Genomic DNA, 14,451 nt, shown 5'->3' on the forward strand with positions numbered 1-14,451 from the left:
CATCGGCGCTGGAAGGTATACAGAGCCAGATATATTGTCCCCATTTACAGAAAGGGACAACAGAGGACACGCACCGTATGCCTACTCTGGGCTAGACATGCCAAGGGACCTTCACAAGTGATATCTCACAGACACCCTGCAAGGAAGGGCTGGATCCTCAGGGGACAGGTGGGGAACTGAGGTCTCGCTCAGTCTCTGGGCCAGGACCGGGGAACGGAGCTATGGCCCTGCTCTCCCGTCTCCCAGCGCGGTCCTCTGCCCAGGCTCTTCAGTCTGGAGTGCGGAGCTCAGGAGGCACACATGCTGGAACACAGTGTGTCGTGTGAAGAACAAGAGGCCTCCAGCTTCTGTGGCACAGGAACAGCTAGTGGCTTATGACAGGCCTTCCTAGAAACAGTGGACCAGCAATTGCCTTTTCCTCTCTGGATGTGTCAGAAAGAGAGCGCACAGGCCTTGGAAGCCTGAAACCTGCTTGAAAGCAACAGCCTCGCAGACTCAGGGCCTGGACCTTCCCACATGCTGCCAAGCAGCAGAAGGCCTCGTTCCTACATCCCACCTCCCACCTTCCCGGCCATCCAGACCCTGCACAGAGACCACCTCTCACCCGACAAGCCAACTGCCCAGGGCTTGCTCTTGCTTGCCCAAGTCCCAGCTCTGTCCTTCCCCCAAGATTCATTCACTCATATATATCCATTCTACAAACCTTACGGAGAATGTAGTGTAGGGTGACCAGCTGTCCACATTCACCCAGGACAAAGGAGTTTCCCAAGATGGACTGAGGCAGTCCCAGGAGAACTGGGATCATTGATCACGCTGCTGTACTGTGTGCCTGGCCCTGTGCTGGTCACTGAGGACACATGGACACGGCTTCCAGCTGGAGAGTGGCTCTCACTCAATGAGGAACTACAATCAAAGCCACCTGCTCAGCACCTGCTCCGCACCTCACACACATCATCCACTGCAATCTTAGGAAGAGGGTATTATCCTCTCCACGGTATATGAAAGAAAACTAGAGCTCAGAGAAGTGCCTTGGCCTGCCCAGACTCACAGAGCTATCAGTGACATGCCAACACTTGAACTCAGATCCACTGAGACAGATAAAGGAAAGGGCAGGTTCCAACATGAACATCAGAAGACAGAAAAATATAAAGATATGTTTTATTTAATCAGTTTTGTAGCCGCCAGTATTTGGCATGCGCTAGAGGTTCAGAAAATATATGTGGAAGAGAGGAAGGGAGGGGAGGGTGGAAGGAGGGAGGTGGGGCAGGAGGGAGGGAGGCAAGGGAGGAGGGAGGAAGGAGAGGAGGAGAAGGAAGGGAGGGGATAAAGGAGACTGGGAATGGAGGGAGGGAGGAAGGGAAGGGGAGGGACTACCTATTGGAGGGAGAGAGAGAGGGAGGGAGAGAGAGAGGGAGGCAAGTGCCTGATTCAATCACCTCCAGGCTAGGAGATCCCAACCCCCAAATTCACAATACCAACATTTCCCTTTCCACAGCCGATGTCAGCTGTTTTCTCTCAGCACCAGGGCCAGGAAGGAAGTGAGAAGAGGGAAAGAGTGCTTCTCCTTTGGGTCAGCAGCTCAGGGCTCACTTCCTCCAGGGAATCTTCCCTGACTCACACCCCCACCCAATTCTGGCCCCTACTTACATGAGTACAACGGCCATGTGTGTCAGAAGTGTGTGTGTGTGTTTGCACAAACGCCCATCTGCATGGGCGTGTGGGGCTTGTACTCTTGTTTCAGTTCACTTCTGCAAACCTAGACCTCATGTGGCTAGGCCAGCCCTATCAGGAGCTGGGGGGCTAAGAGGTACCAGACACAGGTCTGCCCGCTAGCACAGGAAACTGACATGTCAGCAGCTAACTGTGATGGACCGCGCCATCCCGGAAGCCTACAGGTGCAAGGGAACATGTAGGAGGACACCGACGGCCTGGGCGGGGGGCACCCAGTCAAGGGAAGGTGTCATGCCTAAGCATGCAGTGAGGTGCTCAATACAACACATCAACTGAACCACACTGAGGTGAGGTTCAACCTTAAAATATAAGGGAGATGTCACCGGTCAGAGGAAGAAGGCATCCCAGACAGAGAGGCCGGCTTGAACAAAGGCACAGTGCGGAGAAAGTATGAAGACTGTGGAGGCGTATCAAAAAAAGCGCAGCCAGGGTGGTGGGCCATGGAGGGCCTCCAATGCCCCTGGAGAATGTGGACTGTCCTACAGGAAATGGGGAGCTACCAGCCCTTTTTTAAGCCAGAGGAGAAAAACAGAGTCAGATGTGAATTTCAGAATAAGAGGACGATGGTTTGGGAGGTGTCTCGACTGAGCAAAGGGACCAGGACTGAGCCCAAAGATTACTGAAACAGTCCAGGCCAGAAGCGGGGCTTGGCCTGAACCAGTGGCAGTGGAATGGGGAGAAGAAAATAACTTTGGTGATAGGGACGTGTATCCATCACCATCAGGCTGGGTGCTCTGAAGGTTAAGATAGGAGCTTGGCACACCCCTGCCGCCAAACCAAACACTCCAACAGAAGCCGAGCCAGGCTGCTGTGTGGCCTGGGACAGGACTCGATCTGGGACTGGGTCATGGTTCTTTGGTTGAAAGGTCCTCTTACCAAAAACCTTTACCATTTTTTTTTTTTTTGGCAAAATTGACTGCAAAAGAGTGAACAGAAGAGTGAACATCAGAGCTGACCAGACTGTCTCAAGCATGCATACCGAGTCCTTGCTGCTGAAGTCAGCCCTCTAAATGAGAAATGAATATGTGCATATTAACCACTCTATTATGCCATGTGATCATCTTTGTCATTTTTAGGATATTAAAAAAATCCCTTGCAAAGAAAAAGTTCTCCTTACTGAGTTTAAAAATGCTTCCAGGTTTCTTCCACTGCCCTGGGGCTATAAAGCCCCATAATAAAATCATCCTGCTAATGTGCCAGGTGCTTTCATTAGCACAGATACGACAGAAAAAGAACAGAAACTTTATGCCCAGAGGCTGAAAAACCCCACAGACACGGAGCTACCGGAGATACCAGAGCTACTGGGAGAGGGAAGGTGAGAACCCCAGCCCACTGCTTCTCTCCGCCACGCAGCCCCTGGCCTCCAGAGATGGCCCTCAGAGCTGCAGTGTCCCCCCCTCCATGGCCACCCCACAGCCCCAAAGCTTAGAGCTGTTTCTCGTAAGATGTGGTTTCCTATTTCATGCCCACCGCTCATCTAGGAAGTCATCAGACCCTCTGCAGGGTCTCCTCCACTGGAGGAAAGCCTTTGCTCTGGTGGCCCGCCACCAGAAGAGACCGGGGCAGACCCCCAAACTGCCTCGTTTCTGATGGTGGCTTTGCTCGACCTGGTGTCTCCTCCTATATCCGTGCCATTTCTTCTGTCCAGGCCCAAACACTCACTGTGATGCCATGGGGCAGAACTTTGACTTTCACCCTAGATTTTGTGCCCTCAAACAGTTTGCAGCCCCACCTGGGGGGCTCAGTCAGTTAAGCATCTGCCTTCAGCTCAGGTCATGATCTCGGGGTCCTGGGATCGGGCTCCCTGCTCAGCGAGGAGTCTCTTCTCCCTCTCCCTCTGCCCCCCCCCAATGTGCCCTCTGTCTCTCTCTCGCAAATGAATAAAATCTTTTAAAAAAATTTTGTTGTTGTTTAAATACAATCTGCAGCCCCAGCCTACCCCTAACTGACAACAGCTGAGGAGTCTGACACTGTGCCTGGTACACAGCGGGTTCTCGAGTATCTGACGAAGGAAGTCAGTCCCGGCTGAAAACCTCTGTCGCAAATGCCACCCAGACAAGCTTCACCTGTGGCTCACTTCCAACTCACCACCCAAAGCGTGCTCCGGCGTCCCCCACATCTAAGGGGCTGCCTCTGACCCTCAGCCACTCGGCAGGCTCTGCCTCCAGGATAAACTAATCCACGTTACCCCTTCTTCTAGTGTGTTGTGATGATCTATTTCCTCTCCCCCAAAAGACAGGAGCAGCAGGAGGGCTGAGACCTGCGTGTTTCCTCCTCTTAGTGGGTCAGATGCCCAGCCCAGGACCTGCCGCGTGGCAGGACCACAGAAGTGTTCCTTCACTGGTCCCTTCTTGGGAGCACCGGGCTGGCGGAACAGGAAGGGTAGAAGCCAACCCTGTAAACACCCAGCCGGGAGGAACCCCCGTGGTTGCCCGCCACCCCAGTCCCCGAGGGCTAGGCCTCTGAGAAAGGTCTCGGGTGGGAGACAGGAGCAGAGCTGCTCCCCAAGTCAGCCTCCCCCTAGGAGAGACAGGCCACTGGGGGAGCAGGAGGTGTGGGGACATGTGTTGAGTGGAGGTCTGGGCCTGGCACCCAGCGAGTGCTTGAGAAATGTTTGTGGAACTGAGTGGAACACGCTGAAAAATGCTGGCTATTTGTTCGTCTGGCTGCAAAGAGGCCAGGTCCCCTCTGGGGGTACTTCACAGGCAAATTATCTCAGGACACAGCCTGTTTCCTCTAATGAGGGCTTCTCCCCTTCGCAGCTCTGCTCGCAGGAGTGTGGGAAGGCGGGCGGTGCGTGGAGCCGACCTCAGCCGCCCCGGGCTAAGGCAGCACGTACAGCTCTGCTTCCGAAATGGTGTGGGCCACGCGTACCACCAGCCCAGGCAGGGGGCGGCTCACACTGACCTCTCAGTCCCAGGAATCCTGAGCCACGCACTCCAGCCTCCTCCTGGGCCCCTCTGGGGAGGAAGAGAAGAAGGAAGCAGGGAGTTGGGCCGACTTATGTAAGCAGCTTCCTTGGAGTCAGAGGCCCTGGCATGTCACAGCCCAGCACCACAGGGAGAGGCTTGGGGAGGGGGAGGCAGCTTGCTTCCCTCCTTTGCTGCCTCTCCTCCAGACCTAGGCAGACCTTGGAGGCAGGCGCTGCTTTCCAAGCATCTCAGCTCCAAGCAGGCACCCCTCCCGCCCCCCCCACCCCCTGCTAGGGGTTGGAAACCAGGAAGGGCTGTTGTCAGTGGCCTGCTGGCTTCCCCGGCTGAAAACCTGGCTCCGGACACCACCGCTGCGCCTCGGGGTGTGAGCTACAGGAGAGAGGCCTAGGGCCCTCCACAAGGCCCACCCCTGCCCCTGGCTTCTTGCCCCACAGATTCTCCTCACTTCCTCCTAGACAGTCTGCCACGGGTGAGGGGCCAAAAGGCTGAGGACTCAGGCTGCCCAGCAGCACCCTGCTCTGCCCCTCCCGGCCCTCGGCAATCTCACTTCCCTTTCCTGCCATCATCTGAACTTCTTCTCTAGGCCGGTGCAACTCCCCAGCCCCGCATACTCAGCTGTGTGCACAGCACCGAACAGGACAGGAGGGAGGGGATGCGGGAGACAGGGGAGCAGAGAGAAGAGCTGAGATCCGCTCCTGGGCTGGAATGACAGCGAGGGCTTCATCAAATCCCTACCCTCTGGGCCACAGCAACCAAATGCGGTAGGTGGTATTATTAGACCTACCGCACAAACGAGAAAACTGACGTCCAGAGAGCCTAAGACCCTTCCCCACGGTCATGGAGCTGGTGTGCGATATTGCCGGACAGCAAAGCCGCCCGACTATGTGTGACTCTAAAATCCACACTCCAGACCTCGGGGCTCCACCTTTGGGGAGCCCCATACACCTGGGGGTGCTACTCTTGGGACACACTGCACAGCCTTCACTGGTCACCACTGAGGACGCTAGTTTGGGAGCCACTGGATTGCCATGAGGACAGGGACAGGGCATGACAGAGGCCAAGGGCTTGCCTGCTGCCACACAGAGTCTTCCCTTCCAATTAAACTACAGGCGTTCAATCTCAGGCTGGATCACACCCACCCAATACCTACCCCTTCCAGAAGACAGGGCTGCTAGCAGCCAAGCTATCCAGCACAGAACACAGCCTGCTGTCTATGCCCTCTCCCCTTCTAGCTCTCCACATTCTCTCCCCCTCTAGAACTGAGAAGAAAAGCGTCCTAGGGCCTCCTAGGCCAAAGCCCTTTCTCCTTCCTTCTTGACACACGGAGAAACTGAGGTCCAAAGAGCAAAAGCAGCTTGTCCATGGTATCAGAGGGATAGTGAAGAAGTGGAGTCCCTCCTTCCCAGGTCAGAGACCCTGCCCTTGATTTATCTCACTTGGGTGCTGTCCCCAGATAGCACTCCCTCTCAACCGTCTGTCTGTCTGCTTCTCTCCCTGCTCCCCCACCCTCTCTCCCCACCTCCTGCTTTCTTTTCCCCAGCTCTGCCTGCAGGCCCCATGTCTGAAGCCTCCTTCATAGCATCGCTTGCCTTCTCACACTCTTCTTAGCCCCACTACCCCCACCTTCTTCCTTCCACTTCTCAGGGCCAACAAGCGATTCTTGGGTGGTTTAATTAGCTGATCATGACCGCAGCCTGCTGGATCCAGTGCCCAGAACCCTGTCCCCAGTAATTAGGTGGGTTCTGAGTACTTGCCCAGTGGGAAGCCAATGGGGAGATCTCTCCAGCTGCATAAAGAGCTCCTTGATCATCGGCAGGTCATCGGAAGCCAAGGTCCCCTCCTCAGGCCAGGTCAAACCACACTGGATATACTGTAGCCAGATCCAGATGTCCATTCTAAAGAGAGACTCCATACTCGCCCATGCCACAGTCCAGACCCAGAAAGGCTCAGGAAATGTCTGAGGATGGGGATAATGAATGGAACCCACACTCTGGGGGCCAGCAAGGGATGGCTCCACGGCTGGGGCACTTACTGAGGAAGTAGGATTTGGGCAAGCGGCTCCAAGTGAGGGTGGCATTCTAAATGGGGCGAGCAGCAGAAGCAAAAGCAAGAAGGCTGGAATGAGCCACCAATCCCCGTGCTGGGTAGCTCTGGTTATCAGAGAACACATTCTCCCAGCAAGGTAAAGCTTCTCATCCAATGACCCCCGCCCTTTGGGTCACGCACACACACAAAATCACTTGTCGATATTTCAAAGTCAGCAAAGATGTGCCACTGTCCTCACCAAACTCAAGTGTAGCTTTTCCCAGTGAAACACCTACATTCAGCCCCCTTCATAGCATAAACAAATATTTATGGAGTTCAGTGCGCCATGCCAGGTCTACACAGGTACAGGGACAAAAGACTCAAGACAGGTGTCCTTGGTCTCACACAGGGGACATCACAAGTATGTAAATAACCAGGACATGTGGGGGATGTGGGGGAGTGGATCAGTGCCAAGAATGAGAGAGAGAGAGAGAGAGAGAAAGAAAGAATGGGAAAAAAAAAAAGTCACAAGGCACTTGGTGATCAGGGTGATCAGTGAGGACTTCCTGAAGGAGGAGGCCATATATGATCCAGGCCTTGAAGGACAGACAGGAAGGGCACTGAGGTCACCACCTGTGTACTAAGGGCCAATGATGAAACAGGCTTGTGCCGAAACCTCTGAGGCCTCAAGAGTGAATCAAACAGGGTCCCTCTGTGGGGGAGCTCGCAGCCTGGTGAGGGCGCTAACCTCAAATAACACTGCCCTTTGGCCAGGGTCTTGTCCCTGAGCTTTACCTATTTCAACTCAGTTACTCCTCAAGGCAACCTCCTCTGTAGGCACTATTACTACCCCATTTTGCGAATGAGGGTGCTATGGCAGAGAAAGGGTTAAATAGTAGGTGAAGTCACCGAGCTGGTAAGTGCCAGAGCTGATATCTGCAACCAGGAAACCTGGTTCTTCCTAAAGCCTACCCACTATACTAATCAGTCTATGCTAAGCAGACCACACAGTGGGCTGAGGGCACAATCCACAGTCACCCCCAGGCCCAGGTCCCCTGAAGTCTCGGTCCCACTGGCCTGTGACAGAGGCCTGAACTTTGCCCTCTCCCCAACTTCTGGCACCCCCTGGAAGAAAGGTCACCCCCAAGCCCACTAGCAGAACACAGGAAATGGGTAACTCAAGGAGAGTTACCTCCTTGCCCGTGATGGCTGATTTGACTTCCCCAGGGATACCAAGACCCAGAGAGGGTGAATGTGGTGCCCAAGGTCACCCAGCAATGATTAAGCATTAGAGCATACCTCTGGGACCCTCCTGAGATGGTACATCGCAGCTGTCCACTCCCCACCCCTGCCCCTGCCCCTTTGTCAAAACACATCTGTGCCCGTTAATGGCATGGGAGAAGGAGGATGAAGCTGCAAAAAACCCCAGAAGGACCAGCGGTGGGCCCGGGGGCCCACAACCACTATGGGAGGGCCCTTTGGCCTCACCCAGGCCCGTACCCATTCCATTTCTGGACCTGTGGGTGCGGGCCGTGCCGCCACTGAACGCTCAGACCTTGAGTGAGGAGTATGTCTCCTGGGGGCCTGACATCAGCCAGAGCTCCCCCCACCCCCACACCTTGTTCCAGGCTCTTCGGACCAACAGATGGATCCCTCTCCAAGTACAAGGGGCCCCCATGGAATCAGCTGTGGTCCCAGCCCTGTCCTGGGCAGAGGGAAAACCACTGAGTCGCTGCGGTGACTTCAGCCATACAGAACTCCAGGACCTGTCTGGTCCAGTCCCTGGAGCCCGGCCTCATCTGGCACCAGGTCTCTGGGAAGGAACAAGCAGTTCCTCTAAAGAGGACTAAAGATGGGGCCCGTCCCAGGAAGGAGGAGGCGTCTCCAGAGAGATGACCCTGCCAGGGCCCCTTGGGGAGGGAGGGAGGGGGCTGGGACAACAGACTCCTTTGTTCCCCTCTCAAAAGCAGCCATCCTGTCCTGCTCCACCCCCTCTGTTGGTTGGACACCCCCCTACCAGGACTGCAGCCACTCCTGGGGCAGGACCCATCCTGCACATAGGAAACAGAGAGGGTTCCTGAAACCATCAGAGATAATACCTATTCATACTGAGACATGCCCCAACCTCAGGAGCCTTCAGTCTGATGTAGGAGACAGGCCTTCCTCTTGCAGAGGCCTGTCTGATGGGGGAGAAACTGGCTCCACTCCCAGGAACCCCATTCTGATAAGGATGGTACCCCCCCCCTGCTTCCGCAGGACTTCACAATCTGATGGAGGAAACCGGCTCTCCGCTCTCCCCCCACCAAACCTAGCCTCATGTGGAAAACATGGCTTTCATCCTTAAATTCCCTAATGGGAAGGACCTAATATTAGCCCGTTGGATGCCCCTGGGCTGAGAGCAGAGGCAAGAGGGGTGGACGGATTCAGTCCAGTCAACAAATCCTTACCACGCATCTCCAATAAATCAGACCCAGAGGTGGATAATGGGCCAGCAAACAGAAAACAGAAATAGCCCCCACACCACAAGGAGCTCACCAATTGGGGAATAAAAACACCTGGGGTATGAATAAATGTGTGAGAAACTGCCATGAGATTCACCCACCCAGCACCCTGCGCCTGCACCTGCACCTGCACCTGCTGTCTGTACTTTCCGTCTAGACGCCTTGGCCTTCACCATGCCCCAGGACCCAGCTCAGAAGGCACGTCCTCATGAAAGGCATCCCCAAGAACCCCGGCCCCAGTCAGATGCCCCTCTTTCAGGAGCCAGCACAGACAGCCTCGCCTGTGACCAGCTCACATTTCTGCAGCGTCCCTCCCACCCTCAGCTGAGCCGGACCCCCCCCCCCCAGGTTCCCACACCCCCAGTCTCCACCACCCTGAGCCCAGGGCCTCACACCCTTCCTCCACGAGGCCCACCTCAGCTCCAAGCACGGGGAATAGCAGAGTCCTCTCCTCTCCCCTGTGCCCCTGTGGCCCAGCTTTGCCCTTACCACCCCGTCAAAAGCCCCCTCGCCAAGTCACCGGCCACTGCCTTCTGGCTAACTCCCAGGAGTCTCGCCCAAGCTGGTTTCCTCTTCCCGCTCAGGCATGGGTGCTCTCCAAGGCCCCAGCTGTCCCTAACTCTCCTCTCTACCCATGCCATACCTCTTCCCTGCACGACAGTACCCACGCTGTGGACAAGTCTGAAGCCCAGAAGCCAGCCTCGACTGGGGACCAGAGATGGTAAGTCAGGTTCAACACTGCCACTCCCAGCAACCCCAGAAGCATCCCTTGAGAAAGCCACAAGACATCCCCATGTTCCAGTCAAGATAGGTCACACAGGGCTTAACTGCCAAGAGAGATGACAGCCAAGGTTCGGAGAGCTGGTGATGACGTGTCCCCAACACACCCGCCCTCCTCCCCTTCCAACAAAGAAAACTTCACAAACATCTGCAGGAATGAGAATTCCATTCCATCCCATTGCCTCTCAGGATGTCCCTCCTGTTATCTAACTCTGATCGTTCATGTTTACCGCTGCGGTAGGAAGAACAGCAAGAACCAGAAGGGATGCACAGCTGGAGCGTGGAGCTACCAGGGAGGTGGGGGAGGCCAGCTGTGTGGGCCATTCAGCCCTCTCCCTCTGGGCGAAAGCGCGGTGCAGCAGCGGCCTTTGTGAACACACAGGCTGGCTTCTCGGCTGAATGGCAGCAGACAAATTAGTCTCTCCTAGTCTGTTTCCTCAGCTGTAAAAGGCAATCGCAATCCCTCCATCAACAGGATCACCGGAAGAACCAAATGAGATCATGCATGTAAGTCTCCTGACACATACCAGACACCCGCATGGACACCACCTCCTCATTCATATTTCTCCGTTGCGTCCTCTCCCCAACCTTAGCTCAGATCCTGCCTTCTCCCAGGCTCCTCCCCGGCCTCCTCACCCGGTCTCCCTGCTTCTGCCCTCCGCCCCCTGCCACTGCCAAAGGCGTCCCTCTGCAAGGGAACTCTGCCCCCATCCCTCGTCTCACGCCCCCCCACCCCGAACCACCACGCCCTCTCTCCTTAGCCTGACATTCCAGGCGGTTGCCAATGAGCCTGTATTTCTCTCTTGAGGCTCACCCATCATCACCAGCCCAACCCGCAGGCTACACAGGGTGCTTCACGTCTCCTGGCCTTTGCACATTCTGCGCCCTGAGCCATGAATGACATCCCCAGGGCCACCGCCTTGGCCTCCTCGTCCTTCCAGATGAAGCTCAGTAGCTCCAAAGCCACCTCCTTCCCAGGAAAGCTTCTCTCACCATGCCCCCTGTTGGGACCGGGGCAGGGGCTCCTCTTTAGGCCTTCCGCAGCACCTGTCACCCTGCCGTGTAACCACTTGCTCTGCTCTAAATCCTTCGGGGACAGAATGGGGCCCTTCCTCTGAAGCTCCAGCCCCAGACCCTCAGTCAACATTTGTTGAATGGAGGTATGACTGCTCCCAGAGCACCTTGGTAGAGCAGTCATACCACCTGCCCTGTAATTAATCCCATCCAGGCATTTGCCTCACCCCTCCTTCCCCCCCGGACCTCGAGACTTCCTAGAGGACAGTGACAGTTTCTGACTAATTCTCACTGTCATTTTCATATGGGGGGGGTGTGAGTCCAAGTGCAGGAATGGATGCCATGACTCCTGATCCTTAGAGTATGGGATATTTGCAGTTTCCTCTTCTAGGTCAGAGAAAGAAACCCATGGCCTACAGAGTGAGGCACAGTACGGCCCATTATTGATTTTGCCCTTCTCTTCCAAATTACTCAGGAAACCTTTCTGGAAGGGGGAAGGAGGCCTCCTGGGGCTACAGGGGAGAGAGAGGGAAAGAGCAGGGCCACCATCCATTGAATGGACTTTAGCCAAGCCTGGGCTCCAGGCTTCGGGCAGCACCTCTTCCCCTGCCCAGCAAATTCAATAAACACAAGAGAGCCCTGAAATGTTTAAGTATTAACGGCTCCAATTTACGGACAGGGAAACTAAGGTCCAGAAGGGTAAAGACAAATGTCCAAGGTCTCCCAGTGAGTTAGAGGCAAGCAGGGGGAGTCGTGGAAAAGATCCTGACCCTAAAGATAGGGTCTCCAACAGGTACCTGGCTGCTCACAGGGTCCCCATCCTGCTGACACCCTACGCTGGCATGGGGAGCAATGACACTCCTCTTCAAGTCACACAGAGGCAAACCAAGGCCCAAGAGGGGCTGAGTCACCCTGATGGCGAAGCAGCGCAGGAGGAATAAACGAGAAGAGCAAGGGCTCCTAAATCTCATGGGGAGAAAAGTCTCATCTCAATGGTCAGGAGGATCTCGGCTTTGGGGGACGTGGACATAGCAGAAGAGAGAGTCACACATCCTCTTACTGAGGACAAAGACCTGGTCGCAGTGCCGGCCAGCTGCAATGAGAACTAGTCATCAAGGTGAATGCAGAAGCCTCACGATCTTCTGCAGCCTTCCCTACCAGCCTGGGCCCCCACACACAGAGCAGGGCACCCCACCATGGCCTTCAACCCAGGGCCCATGAAGGGCTTGGCAGTGCCCAAGGGCAAGCCACAGAGAAATGGACCAAGTGGGCTCCAGCCTCTGCCCTGCTTCTCACGCCCCCTGACCTTAAGCAAGTCAGGTAATCTCTAACACTCTGGTTCCTTTTCTGGAAAACAGGAAGAGGAAAATTAACCTCCTTGAAGAGCTGTCAGGAGGATGACTGGGAAGCAGTTTCTAAATTATCTCCAAGCCTCAGTTTCTTCTGAAAAATGAAAATAATCTCTGGAGGATCTTTCTAATGCTGTTGAGAAAGAGTGTCAGATGGCAGTAGTGTGAAATTACTTTCTCGTGGTCACCAAACATGATAACCACTGGGGTCACTTCCCCCTAGTCTATCTGCTCCTTTGGGGAAGGAACAGGTCTCGCACATCTTTGATCCCCACACTCTGCCTAGTATACAGCAGGCACTCAATACATAATTACTGGAAGCAAGAAGAGAGACAGGGAGGGTGGAGAGAGGGAAGAGAGGAGGGAGAAGTGGGGCACAAGGATAGAAGATGGAAAAGAAAGAAAAAAATGAAAAAGAGGGGCTTGTAGAAGGGGGAGGGGGAGGAGAGAGGGAGAAGCTTCTACTGGCACTTAAAGCAGTAGGCGGAGTGAAGAGGTACAACCGAGGTAACAAACCAGAGTGCCTGATCTGGGCTTGCCTTGGTCTAGAGGGGCTGTCCCCAGGGGCTGCCCTGCCCCAGCTCCCTCCCCTATTTTGTCCTAGTTTTCCATCTCAGAGGCAAAGCCCCTCCCTTTCTGGGCCAGGGCAAGCTCCTAAGGAGACAGGAACCCCTCTCCCCACCCCCACTTCAAACAGACTGTAGCCAGCCACCCCAGGCCTCTGGAGGTCAGAGGGAGGGGAAACAGTGGATGGGATGCATGTTTCCCAGGCTCCGGGGGGGAGAGGCGACCCTGTGTGATGTGTGTGTTTCCACTTCTTGCCATGTGGGGACTGGAGTGAGTGTGTCGGCAGCCCCAGGGTCAGCTGGCTTGTGACCATAGGGCTCCAGTGGGGGGGGCATTTGTCTGACGGGTCTGTGGGGGTCCGTGCTGGTGGGGTCTGGCAAACACGGTGTTGGGGAGATATGTGCCAGCATGAGAGTGTGAGGGTATGTCTCAGAGTGTTTGTTACAGTGAGTGCAAGTGACAGGGTAAGTGTGTATCAGTGTGTGCCAACATGAAGGTGTGGTAGAACTGACGTGTGCTGGAGTGTGACCCGTGTGTGACAGCATGACTGTCCGCAAGAATGTGTTCACGAGTGTGTACCAGTGAGTGTGTGACGGTGTGTCACTGTACACGATGAGCATGTGGCAGTGAATGTCTGTGTGCGTGCCAGCATGAGTGTGCCCATGGATGAGTGTGCCCGTGGATGAGTGTGTCTCCAGGAGCGTATGTGCCATTGTGTGGTAACCTGCCCCCTTGCGTCTCTGCGTCTGCTGGCCAGTGCGGGGTGTCGGCAGCCAGTGAGTGTGTGTGAGTGTGTGGCGGCGACGGGCTGCGAGCCGGATGGGGCGTCCGGGTCCTCGCTCCCGGTACCCCCACCCACGGCCCCACGGCCCCCACGGCCCCGCCAGCGACCACACACAGGAGACCTCCGGCACAGGAGAGCTGCGTGCCGCGGAGCCAGGCGTCGGCGCTCCCGGGGTGACCGACTGGAACCCCCGCCCGCGCCCTCGCCCAGGTCGCCCCCACGGGCACCCGGCTCGGCCGCCGCCGGCACTCACCGCGTCCCTTTGTCGCCCATGGTCCGCCGCGGCCGCAGGAGGTCCGAGGCGACAGCGCCCAGGCTGGAAAATCCCCGGCCGGCAGGAGGAGCGCGGGCCAGCCGGCTCCCGGCTCCCTGCTCCCTGCTCCGCCTCCTCCGCTCTCCCGGCCGCCGCCGCCGCCACCCCCGCCCCCGCCCCAGGCCCGCCCGCCGCGCCGCACAGCGCCCGGGCCGCGGCCAGGGGCGTGGAGCAGTGCGGGAGGGTGCGTGTGCCTGCGCGTGTGCTTGCGTGTGCGCGCCAGGGCAGGGCGGCGGGCGCGTCAGGGCCCCGAGGTCGGCACTGGGGGGTCCACGCCGCCGTGCACCCCGCTGTGTGTCTGGTGTACGTGAGGGCGCACGCTGGGGTGTCTATACGTGCGCGTGTGTGCACGCGAGTGTGCCGGTGCGTGTGCACGGCCGTGTGCTCCGGCCGGTTCGGGAGTGTGTTCGTGTGATGGAACGGTGTGTGCACGTCTTTGTGCAGCTGTGCGTGT

At 56.4% G+C, this 14,451-nt stretch overlaps 1 protein-coding gene across 1 annotated transcript in view; it reads right to left on the reverse strand.

Annotated features, from left to right (window-relative positions):
- ARRB1 (arrestin beta 1) overlaps nt 1-14,035 on the reverse strand; it is a 68,746-nt gene extending 54,711 nt beyond the window's left edge. Inside the window, exon 1 of the mRNA XM_021704613.1 lies at nt 13,938-14,035. Within this exon, the coding sequence (XP_021560288.1) occupies nt 13,938-13,957 (20 nt within the window). The 5' untranslated portion in view covers nt 13,958-14,035. The remainder of the gene's footprint in view (nt 1-13,937) is intronic.
- Between the last annotated feature and the right edge of the window lie 416 nt (nt 14,036-14,451).

Source organism: Neomonachus schauinslandi, chromosome 11, assembly GCF_002201575.2.
Source record: "Neomonachus schauinslandi chromosome 11, ASM220157v2, whole genome shotgun sequence".
NCBI classification, from domain to species: Eukaryota; Metazoa; Chordata; class Mammalia; order Carnivora; family Phocidae; genus Neomonachus; species Neomonachus schauinslandi.